Source organism: Gossypium arboreum, chromosome 9 (genome assembly GCF_025698485.1).
Source record: "Gossypium arboreum isolate Shixiya-1 chromosome 9, ASM2569848v2, whole genome shotgun sequence".
Taxonomy (NCBI): Eukaryota; Viridiplantae; Streptophyta; class Magnoliopsida; order Malvales; family Malvaceae; genus Gossypium; species Gossypium arboreum.
The window spans coordinates 70,070,948-70,083,969 of NC_069078.1; the positions used below are offsets into that span (position 1 = coordinate 70,070,948).

Consider the following 13,022-nt stretch of genomic DNA (forward strand, 5'->3'; position numbering starts at 1 on the left):
AATTATCTTTGATTAAAATTTTTTATTCCAATATGGAAATAAATATCATAAAAGATTTTCTTTGATAAAACCTATTAATTACCGTTATTATCATAAATTTTATTTTATTTGTAACATGATATTGCCGTAATATATTAATTTTTACAAGTCATAAACTAATACTCTATAATCTATTTTAGATTTTCAAAAATCCACGTCACAATATGCTTAAGTCATCTGATTTATCTCAAATTAAAGTGCGTGTCGTATATTAAAAGTGAGCGTCGTATTTATCGCTTAAAATTACCTAATACTTATTGAAAAAATGCATAATGGTAATTATTGTTTTTCATGTCACTCTCGCTTTCATATCACAAGCTAAAAATAACAATTTTTTTAAAAAAAAATAGAAACTCTCTTTTAAATGTAAACGCAACCGCCGCCACGAATCTACGAGAAACCACCGGACCCGACCCACGATGGAAATCAATGGACCTTCCCGCTTCCGCAACCCCAAATCCCAATCAACCGATCGTTTCCTCGGCGTTTACCCCCATGCACCTCCGTCCAACCACCTTTCCCACTCTTCCGCCGTCATTGAAGAGCTCAATGAAGATGATATCTTCTCATCTGGTGACTTCTCCGACAACTCCAATGGCTCCAGTTCTGCCGGTGGCCTCTCCCATTTCCACCACCAAAAAACATCTCCTTCCTCCACTCCCTTTAACCATAAATCCTTCCCTCACTCCGAAAACTTCGGAATCCTCGCCGCCATCCGCGACCCTTCACGTCCGCAATCCCATTTCTACCAAAAGCCCTCGATTTCTACTTCGGCCTCCTCTTCCTCCTCTGTCGCTTCAGCATCTTCCTCTGCTCGTTCAATTCCGTCGATTCCGAAACCGCCGCAAGAACGAATCCCCGTCATTTCGTCTTCATCTTCTTCTTTAGGAAGGTTTCATCAATCGGCACCGGTTAATGTGCCCATGCTGGCGAAACCGATGAGGAAAAAGCAAGATTTTGACGACGATTACGACATGGAGCTGGAGGAAGAAGGGGAAATGTTGCCACCGCATGAGATTGTGGCCAAGAGCTTAGCCCAGTCCCCTATGTTGGCTTGTTCAGTGCTCGAAGGCGTGGGGAGAACCCTAAAAGGAAGGGATCTAAGGCAGGTAAGGAATGCTGTTTGGAGACAAACTGGGTTTCTTGATTAATTGAGGAAGAAACTTGTGTTTTGGTTTTTCTTTGAAGATTCATTTTGGGGGTTTGATTATTGACTGTTGGATATGGCAAAGTATTAAGTATTCGATTAATGTAATCAAAATTTGATTATTTTGTTATGTAATTTAACTCTTTGTTATGTGGCTTAGTTTTTTCTGGTTATATGAAAAAGAAAATATATTAAGCAAATAGAATAAAGAAATTTAGAGGTGCTAATAGTGTTGGAACTTAGAAACTTGAAAGTAAATTGCTTTATGCATACTGTAAATTCGTCTAATTAATCTTTGCTAAATTAAAGAATGGAAGTTCTTCACTAATTTTATTGCTATCGAGGGTGGTCTACATTCTACTACGTCGTTCCACATTGTGTCCAAGTAAATTGCTTTAAGCATAATAGCACCTTCTGGTGCTAAGCAAGTAGTGGTCCAGTGTTCATTTGAATGCTGCAACGTGTTATTGTAGAACGCTTGGTTTTGGCTTCCATGGTGGCATGATAGCTTTAAACTTCTCTTGTTGGATGATGATTGCGAGCTGGGAATTTGTGGTTTAGTTTCGGGTTGAATGCATTGATGTATTATTGTCGAATGCTTGGTTTTCTCTTTCGTTGATGGACTGATAGTTTTGAACTTCTCTAATTGGGTTTACAATGTTGGAAGATTTGTTGTTCACGATATGTTGCTACTTGCTAGTGTAAAAGGTTCTATACCGCCCGGGATGATGCACGCTTGGAGCCAGGGAGTTTGCGTTCTATCTTTTTTGGTTGAATGTGGTGAGGTATTATTGTGGAATGCTTGGTTTTTATTGGTGGCTTGATAGCTTTGACTTAGCTTGTTGGTTGTAAGCTGTTAGAAGGTTTTATTGTTCATAAGTTGCTAGTGTGAAGGACGCTGGGATGATGATGGTAGGTTGGCTTAGTTGTGCATGATTAAATTTTGGTCTATTTTGATGCCAGTGTTAACTGAAACTGAAATAGGAAGCCACCATTTTATTATTATCTATTAAGGAAAAATTGAAAAGCTGGTGGCTAAGCTTTTGAGTTGCTGGCTAAGAACTCATTTCTGTTAACTATTGAATGGAACTTGTATAGGTCTTAACCTTGGTAACAAAACTGAAGTAAACTTGTAAGAATGGATAATGAAGAGGATAGAATAATTTATAGCTGTTCATGTCATGATTATGTACTATGGAGCTTGGCTGAAATCAATACAGGTGCCAAACTTGAAGATATTTTCATGTGGACTTCCACTGGTCATGATTGGCACTATATTATTGGTCATGCATCAGCACTTTTTAGTTGCATTAGGAGTAGCTTCTTCATGTAGGATAGTGCTTTGGCCGTAGCCATGGAGTAAATGGTTAAAGTCATTTGAATAGATGTATTCATTTTAAGAAAGTAAGGTGCCAGTCTGTGTATCGGTCATCAACTTCTGAACTCTCTAGTATCCCTTGTTTGTTTAATTCCTTGCTTAAAATATGCCAAGTTGGCGTGTTAATTCATCTCACAAGATTGCTCATCAAGTTCTATAGAAGTTGAAATTTACAGGTGCAACTCAATTTAACTTTTATGTTGGACTAATACTGTTCACTTTAGTAAGTGTTTGACTGCAAGAATTGACATTCGAAAGCTAATAGATTTGATGAAAAGAATGTTGTTTCCATTGATGGCTCATCAATAAAACTATGCTTATGTTACTTGATCCTCAATGGAAGACAAAGGATTAAGGATTTGTGAAGTATAGTCCTTTGGCTCTAAGGTGATTATCCTATTATTAGATACATACAACAAGACATCATTAATTATTTTCAATTTAATTGTTTAAAGTTGTATTGATACCTTCATATTTTTCTGGAATCTGTGATTAGGGTGTGGCCAGGGATTCAAATAGCGTCATAACGGAGAAAAGCGGCAAAACCGGCCCGCTATTACCCTTTTTACTAACCCAGACCTTTGATTTCTTACTGTTTCTGTGAAATTTTTTGTTTTCAGAGATGAAAGAGAGGAATGGATGAGGAAAATGATGTTAATCTGTTACTAGAGAAGATAGAGACAAATAAAATGAAAAATGCTATAATAAAGGCTATACCTATTGCTACACGTTTAGTTTGAGGGGGAGATTCTGTAGTCTAGATAAGAAAACAAAGGTTTAAATTCTGCCATCAGTCCATGTACTTTGCAAATGTCATATGGATTTTTATTTGGTGGCTTGAAATGTTAAAATTTCAGTCCTCACTAAATAGTTAAGTTATATTATTTTTAAAATTTAATGTGCCAAACATATTATCATATGTGTAATATTATGTCAGCTTATTATTTTTATATATTACTTACTAATCGATGTAGAATGATCCACTTGGAGAGAATGGACTAATGATGTAACTATGCGATAGTACAAGATTAATAATTAAATTTGCTAAACAAATTTAATTATTATTGTTTGATTAAGAATAAAAATTTTAAAATTTTGAAAAGTATAAAGATTGAAAGTGACTAAGGATAAAATTGATCAAATAAAAGTACATGGATTAAACTTATAATTTTCTTAAAATACAAAGACTAATAACATAATTAATCATTTAAATAAGTTGGTTTTATATATTTGTTTGTATATTTAAATTTCATTACCTAGATTTATATTTATATAAATAAAATAAAATATATTTTTAGCTTCAAAATATATATATATTTGTGAATAATTTAAATAATATAAAATTTTAAAGAAAATTATGTATTTCAAGTATTTATGTTAACAAAACCTTATATATATAAATTGATTCTACATTATTATTATTATATAAATACATCAATTTAACTTATAAATAAATAAATAAAATTATTTTTAAATATAAAATTTGTTAAAATATTAAATCCATTTAAAAATAATATAATTCATCTACAATTGTTAAAAAAAGAGAAGTATAATTATTAAATTTTGCAATGAGTTGTGCAAAAATGAAAAGACAATTTACAACTACAATTATGGGAATAACATCCGTCAAATCTGCAATCACAGTAAACAAAATGCGAGGATTAAGATAATTTAAATACTTGAATATGACCATGGACGTTCTAACAATTCTCAGAATCCCTATTTCATCTATACAATTGGATTTTAGTCATCTAAGTTGTACTTATATGGATAAATGGCCTGTGGGCTTATCAATGCATTCATCTAGAAAGGAACCGCAACGACAAACTAAATATAACCCGAGGTACTCGGATGAAGGCTGTTTTGGTAGTCTAATGCCCTTCTTTCCTTTGTATAACAGTACTGTGATATTCAATTGCAGGAATTTACGTAAAATATTTTAGTTTGATCTGTTTGCTTGCTTGGGTCGATAACATCTTGGTCAGAAGGGCAACTACTAAAACTTTAGAGGACGATCATGAATGAGTTGTTTCGTTTCAACCTTAATTCAGATCCTAAAACCACCACCTTAAAATGAAGTTTACTTGGTATTTTTGGGACTCGGTTTTCAATTTTTTCAAGTCTTACCTAATGACTTGGACAGCAAGCAAAGGCCATTTTGAACTCTCTCCACTTTTTAGTTGAAAATTTCAATGTTGTAAGAACTGAAATAGTGATGGAACTGATCATATGATTAATTTTTAGTTAAATCATTGGTCAATATAAATAAAAAATTTTGAACACAAATTATAATTAGTTGAAAATTTTCTTTGATTTTGGGTTCAAATGATCTATGGATTTAATTCTAATAACACTGGAAATTCTAATATGAATGGTCCACATAAAATATCGTGTATTAGTAGCATTTTTAATTGTTTGTTTATTTGGGTATCTTCTTACCCCGTAGTTCAGGGAACCCTATATTTAAGGAAGCTAGAATTAGAGACTAGGGACGGGAGGAGTGTGATTGATAAGACCATTAAAATTTTAGTTCAAAGGATGAGAAGGATACCATTCTGTAGCAGTCATTTCATCAAACATCAACCTCTAACCTGGTAACCATCAACAGCCATTCTTTGCTTCTATTCTTAAACTAGATTCTCAAGAAATAAATGTTGATGACGATGATCATATGTCAGACTTCAAATGAAGCTCTTTTCGCTGCTGGGTAATCACACATTTTCAAACTGATTCTTTGTGATGATCACCATGGCAGAAACTTCCCAAAAAGCATTACAACAGCAAATTTTAATCGATGATTCCAACATTCCCGATTGGCTTTTAACCGAGATCCTTCAACGGCTACCGGTTAAACATATCTTCAAGTTCAAATGCGTCTCCAAGAGATGGTTCCTCCTCATTTCTGACCCCTTTTTTGCTCGTCTTTATTCCACCAGAATCAACACATCTTTATCCACATCTCAACCATGGAACCTTCTTTTCCGTTACTTATACGAAGTACGCATCGTTCCATCGAGTATGATCGATACCCGAATCGCCCTGAAACAATCCCAGGATTTCTCATCCCCAGGCTTTTCATTAAACTTCCTTCCGTATTCTAAACATGATAGCCCAATAAAGATCCTGGCATCAAGCAATGGTTTATTACTATGTTGTGAAACCTTTTACTGGCAAAAAAATTACTACATCTGCAACCCACTTATTCAACAATGGATTGCTCTTCCGAAACCTCCTAAAGCAATAAAATCAGTTGCAGTTGGTTTCATTTGCAAAGATGACCACTATGAAGTGATAAGGTTTCCGACTGCCAATTACGGACCGTCCAGTACTTTACGATTGGAAACTTTCTCCTCCGAGACCGGGGAATGGCATTGCTCGATTGTAAATTGCCCTGTTATGGACTATTATATCAAAACAGATTCCCCCGTTGTGCACTACAATGGGAGTTTACATTGGCTTGAGTTCCGCCATAGCAAAATTATTACATACGATCCCCACAATGGAACCAACACTCGACTCCATTTAATGAACTTGCCCGATGACAGACAAAGCGAGCATCTCTCCCTCCTAGGGGTGTCTCGCGGTCGTTTCCGGTACTTCGAAGTGACGGATACTTGTTTCGGACCACGTGATCTACGTGTGTGGGTGCTGTCGGATAATAATGCTCAACGATGGTGTTTGGAGTACAGGATTAAGTTCAGTGGTTCTTGGATTGATGAAGTAAACGAATTTATACCCAAAGATAATTTCTATATCTTTCCATTGGCACTCCACCCTCATGAATTTGATATTGTGTATCTGGGATATGGAGGTTGCTTGGTTTCCTATAACCTGGGGACAAGGAAACTAGATGTAGTTCATAGGAACTTTTACTCTCATCAATTGCTGGCTTTTGTCTTCTCACCATGGCCAACAACAATTCCTCAACCATTTTGGTAATACATTAACTACTACACCATATTATTCTATGGAGATGATTGAGTTGATGTTAGCTACGTGTAAAATTATGTAAATATAAAAAAATTAAAATTTAATATACGATTTTCTTAGATATACCGGAAAATGACATTAAATGAATTTAAAAGTACTTATGTAATTGATTTGTTTGAGAAATGATATAAAATAACTACTTTATTTCTACTTCATAATAAAGCCTCAAAATTGAGGTTCTAAGGAAAACAAATTAAACTAATTTTTTCGGTTATCCAAAATTAAAATTACCTCTTTTTACAACACTATTTTTTAATCTTATTTTTAAGCACTAATTTTGTAACTATAAAAATTTTACTTCTTTCGTATTTTTATAATAATAAATCATTTTTAATTTTATTTAATTTTCACCTCTGAGTGTCTCAATTTCGTATAATGCACTTACTAATAATGGAAAATCCTAACCTAAGCTATATTCTTTATCCATATTTGAAAATGCATTAGATATGTAACGTCTCAAATTTTTTATTTGACATGTGGCACTATTCCAGTAGCAGATATAATGAATTATTGAGAAAACTGAAAAATTTGTCAAAACAAAAAATCATGAAGATAAAATGATTTTGGATTTTAGATATGGGATTTAATGAAAAGAATTTTAGAGGTGAAAATGTGATGAAATGATTAAATCACAAATTTTAAAAAGTCTGAAGACTAAAGTGTAAATTTGGCCAAAAAGGAAAATAAGGGTTTTTACTTCCTATTTGACATGAGAATATGAATTAGTATGGTGGAAATTACTTTTGAGACCAAATTGGAAATATTAGAAAGTTGAGAGACTTAATCGTAAATTTCCCAATTTTATCAAAAAGGGGTAAAATGTAATTTTCATCATCCATGGTTTTATAATGAAGGCTACAAGTGAATCATGAGAACCCCATCAACCTTATTTTCCTTCTTTTACCGCCACTAGTAGTAGCCATTGCTGCCATTTTTCTCTCATTCATTTCCTCTCTCATTTCTCCATCTTCTGCCAAAATTTTCATTACCCACCTAAATCCATTTCCACCATCGATCTCTCAATTTTCAAAATAAGGTTTCATGGGTTTTTGTATGAGAAAATGAAGATTGAAGGAGAAAGGTTTAATAAGGTAAGAAAAGGCTTCTTACACCTTTAGTTTGATTTTTGTTATGGGTTGCTTTGAGAAAGCATGGAAAGATTATATGTTAATATTTTGATTAGTTTTTATGTATGGAAAATGTTGAATGATGAGAATGAGATTTTCAAGCTTGATTAATGATGGATTAGAGCTTATGGAGACATAATTAAGTGTTATAGAGCATCCATTAAGGTAAGTAATGAATTGAAGTTATTACTATGAAAATAGGGTAACAAATATGATATTTGTTATATGAATAAACATGAAATGTGTTATTATTGGGTGAATGTGTAACATCCCTAACACTCCCTGAGATGAGGTTGTATAAGATTGTATACATGTTAGAATTTTTGAAGTAGGAAAATCATAAATATGTGAGAAGTGTTAAGCAAAAGTGTGAAAATTAAAAGATATATCTATCTATCTATCTATCTATCTATATATATATATATATATATATATATATATATAAGAAATGATTAGATTAGATGGATGAGAAAAAAAAAAGAAAGGACTAGAAGTGTAATTTAATCAAGAAGGTACAATAGGTTGTGGATGAGATTGAAATGGTATGTGGTTTACTTGTTTGGCATGTTGATGATTAGATTCTTTTTAATTAAATATTATTTATAAATTAAAATACAAAATTAAATAGAAAGATGTAGAAAAAGTCTTTCATCATCATCTTCATCTTCTCTCCCACGTCTCTCTCATGCTCATTTTAGCCAACATTCATTTCATTTTATTTTGGTCCTTTTTCCACTGTTATCAACCATTTCAAGCTCAAAATTTTAAATTTCTTCCATAGATTTTTATTGAAATCAAAAGAACAACACGATCGCAAGCTACGTTTCTTGTTAAGTTAGCTTGAGTATTTATTTGAGAAAAAAGAAAAGACAAGTTAGGGATTTGAATATGGATTCAAGGTAAGGATGATGAAGTTTTCTTAAGGATTTTATGTTTAGTTCATAAAAAAAACTCATGGAAATAGTATGTGATTATTGTTTGTTGTTTGATATTAAATATTGTGTATGTGTGTTATGTTAATGAAGATAAAGAGAAAAAAAGCGAGCAACAAGTTGAAGATGAAAGGCAAAAAAGTGACAAAAGAGTGAAGGAAGAATGAAGAAACCCATCCAAGAATTAAATAGCAAGTACTTCAAAAATTTTACTTTACCTAATTAAAAATCTAAGTGAAAATTTCTTTATTTAGTTTAGTAACATTTATAGGATTTATTGATATAAGAAAATGTTTATGTGTATTATGAAATTTTTTTGAATGTGAAGATGAATTATTATAATAAATTAAATAGCTTTTGTAACACCCCTAACCCACATCCGTCATCGGAACAAGGTTATAAGATGTTACCGAAGTTTACGGAATAATTATACAAAAATCCCATTATTTACCTATATTCACATCAAAACTGTCCACTCGAGTCATAGTCACTAAATTATTTATATCTGGAGCTACGAAACTCCAAATTAAGATATTCTAATTTTTCATGAAACTAGACTCATGTATCTTCTTACCATAAAATTTTCAGAATTTTTGGTTTAGCCAATAAGTACAGTTTATTCTTTAAAGTCTCTCATGTTTCACTGCTTGACAGTTCTGACCACTCTTCACTAAAATTTAATTATCACTTTTTACAGAATTCAAATAATGTTATGGGTTGTTTCTACTAAAAATAGACTCATTAAGGAATCTAACCATATAAATTATGTCCCATAATTATTTTTTTACAATTTTTAATGATTTTTACAAGTCAGAACAGGGGAGCTCGAAATCACTCTGACCTTATCTCACAAAAATTCAAATATCTCCTGATATGAAAGTCTTTTGTTTACACCGTTTCTTCTATGTGAAGCTAGATTCAATAGGCTTTAATTTCATATCTTATTCAACCTCTAATTAGATTTTCATAATTTATGGTGAATTTTCAAAGTCAAACTACTGCTACTAACCAAAAACTGTTTTAGTACAAAATATTGTTAACTAGTTTATAACATCTTTACTTCAATTCATTTAAACTCTATACATGCCATATAAATCTTTAAACATAAAACAAAAGCTACTGGAATTAATCTGGATAGTGTGCCTTGTTGTGTTGATCCGATCTACCAACTTCACTTCAATTCAATCTACATAAAAATATCAAACACACACAAGTAAGCTTATTGAAGCTTAGTAAGTTCATAGGTTTAAAGGTAATGCTTACCAAACATAATATTTCCAAACAATACCAAAACATTTACTAAGTTTCCTGCCATTCACAACTACTATTATAATACTTCACATAGTTGAGCTCAACATTAACAATTACTCAATCTCTTTCATTTGGTTCACTTCTCTTGTATTTCTTATTATCAAATTAGGAAACGGCTTACGAAATTGAGTACGTCGTTGTTCAGTGCCACGATTCATAAACTCAGTATGGTTTTCCTCATTGAAATACCATACCTACATTTTACAACTCGGTTTGGGAAATGCCATACCTACATTTCTTAACTGAGTATGGATTTGATAATACCATACCTACATTTCACAACTCAGTATGGATGATACCATACCTACATTTCACACTTTGCCATGGAACAACCATGGTCTTATCTGTCAATTTATCACATGTCACGATACGAACGTACTCAATTCCTGCGTTTTTTCCTAATTTGCATTTTCCACATTTATTCTTTCATTAACAAAATTTTCACAATTCCACAACAAATTCATATATAATAACACATTATATCATTCAACCATTCACAAATAAACATCTAAATTCAACCATATGAACTTACCCGGCTGATTTGTAGAAGATATTGAAATTTAGGGACTATTCCGTAACTTTTTCTTTTCCTCATTCTTCTTTGGATTCTTAATCTATAATATAAAATATTTCCACTCATTAGCATGTATTTGATTTCTATTTCACTTCACAATTTATGATCTTCAATTTTTAAAATTGCACTTTTACCCCAAAATTTATAGTTTTTACAATTTAGTCACTGCTCAATTTAGCCATCATTATAAACTATTTAAAAACCTTTGATATTCTAAATTTCAACACCAACCTTCAATTCACAACTTTTTCACAATTAGGTCCTAAATACCATTTTCTATCAAAATCACTTAATAAAACCACCTTAATATGAAACTAGAACTTAAATTTCATAATAATTCATCATAAAATTCCCTTACCCATCCAGGGTAACTTCCAATTTCACCCATAATATAAAAAACTAATGAATTCTATAAGTGGACCTAATTGTAAAAGTCATAAAAACATAAAAATTATCAAGAAAAAGCAAGAATTAAACTCACATGATGTAAAAATATGAAAAACCAGCTTTATCCAAACCTTCTATGGCGTTTTGGCTGAGAAAATATGAAGAGATCTCTAGATTTTTCAATTTTGTCCTTATTTTATATGTTAAAATTGTAAAATTTCCAATTTTTCCCTTATTTCCCTTATTTTTCTGTTGATTTTCTTGCCCTTGCCGTCCAGCCTATTCACTTTTAGGCTTAAATGCCCTTTAAATCCTCTTTATTTTAACACTTGAGCTATTTAATTCTTCTAGCAAATTTTACATTTGTTACAATTTAGTCCTTTTTATTTAATTGACTACCCAAACGTTAAAATTTCTCAACCAAAATTTAATACTAACTAATTGACACTCGATAAATATTTATAAAAATATTTATGGCTTGGTTTTCAAATTCGAGGTCTCGATACCTCTTTTTTGACCCGTTTGACCTAATAAATTCTTTTAATTCACTGAATTCACCAATTCTTCTAAATTCTTACTTGACTCATAAATGTTAAATTTCCATCTTGTTCAATCTTATTTTTCGGGTTTAGTGATCTCAAATCACCATTTCCGATACCACTGAAAATTAGGTTGTTACAGCTTTTTCTAGTGAATTTAGAGAAAAAAGGACTAAATTGTAAAGTGTATAAAATTTGATAAGTAAAATAGATAATAAGATAAACTATTAAAAATAAATGTTAAATGAAATTTGATGATTGTTGGTTTCTATATAGATAAGAACTAAATCGTAAAAGAGTAAAGTTTGAATTGCTTTTATTTGTTGAGAAAATGTAGTGAAAATAAATATTTAAATGTCCATGTAGACAAAATGAGAACTAGTAGGATATAAATGGTATGACATTAGGAAATTTTTGTTCGCACAAGTGATAGTGACACTATGATGTAAGTAATAGTGGCACTTCGGTGTAGTGACAATAGCACACCCCTGCAAATAAAAGTGGCACTCCGATGTAAATTATTGATTTTTTTGCATATCCTCGTAACCCACCTCTTGTGGAACCACCTCGCTTAATTGTCTCATATAGCTTCAAGGGCAAAAGTGTTAGAGCAGGACAACCTACAACACAAGCGAGATTATGTAACATGTACCAGGGCAACAAATTACTTGTAATGACATTGACACTTGACTAACCACACACCTACATAAGGCTCTACATAGATCGCCATGCAACACTACTAGACAAGGGATGACCTACTATATAAGCTTAGGTGCATGAAGGAACCAAGATTCTTCTCCTTTCCTATCATCGCCATCACATTCTTCTCATTTTCTCTTCTCCTTCTATACATAGAAGAATGAGCACAATACAAGCATTGTAAAAGTTTCCTTCAGATTAAAAAAATAGCATATTTCACTAGTATGAGAGGTTGAACTAAATGGGAGAGGAAAGAGGATAGGGAGGATTTTAAAAGTTCTTTTAGTCTAATCTGAAGTGAGAAAGTTTTACTTGAGAAGAATTTACCTAGCAATAATATCTTTGAATTCTAAAGGGATCTAGAACCCGTCTATGCTTATGAGCTAGGAAATGTTATTCTAGTTGAGCCTTTGAGTGGGACAGTCTCTGGCATTACCATTGTTGTTGTAAGATTTTGAAACTCTTTTTACCTCTCTATAAATGGGGACAATACTATCATCCTGCCACTTTGGGGTAATTGTAGTGTTGGTAAGGCACTATACCTATCGTTGTTGGTGCTAAAATTGATAATGTTGTTCTATCTCTTACTATTAGGTAGCCAATGAAGATGCATCTATTTGTTCCCCAACTTCTTAGCACTACCAACACATCGAAAGGCTCTTGGTGGTTTAGCTCAATTCATAGTACAACTTTCAATAGAAGATCGATGGAAAACAAACCATGCATCTCTATTTTACATAGAAGTGGTAGATAGGAGGTGCAAAAGTTGGTACTTTGTGCGGTTGGATGATTGTTCTTTTAATATTGTTGGGCCATTGATTTTGGGACTACTCTAGGGCTGTTTTTTTTTTTTTGGATTGGCATTTGTTTCATTTTGTCTAGGTCATTATTGGGCTCTT

General features: G+C 32.3%; 2 protein-coding genes and 1 long non-coding RNA gene across 3 annotated transcripts; all 3 read left to right on the top strand.

Annotated features, from left to right (window-relative positions):
• Positions 1-279: 279 nt before the first annotated feature.
• Positions 280-3,457, top strand: LOC108454769 (uncharacterized). Its single transcript, XM_053018682.1, has one exon. It carries the CDS (start codon positions 459-461, stop codon positions 1,188-1,190), a length of 732 nt encoding a protein of 243 aa, XP_052874642.1. The 5' UTR covers positions 280-458; the 3' UTR covers positions 1,191-3,457.
• A 1,789-nt stretch (positions 3,458-5,246) lies between these two features.
• LOC108455567 (putative F-box protein At3g23970) lies at positions 5,247-6,503 on the top strand. The gene has a single exon (XM_017754114.2). The coding sequence runs from the start codon at positions 5,304-5,306 to the stop codon at positions 6,501-6,503; it is 1,200 nt and encodes a 399-aa protein (XP_017609603.2). The 5' UTR covers positions 5,247-5,303.
• A 924-nt stretch (positions 6,504-7,427) lies between these two features.
• LOC128280851 (uncharacterized) lies at positions 7,428-8,976 on the top strand. The gene is made up of 2 exons (XR_008271037.1): positions 7,428-7,645; positions 8,707-8,976. It is a non-coding gene; the product is annotated as an uncharacterized LOC128280851 (long non-coding RNA).
• The last annotated feature ends 4,046 nt before the right edge of the window (positions 8,977-13,022 follow it).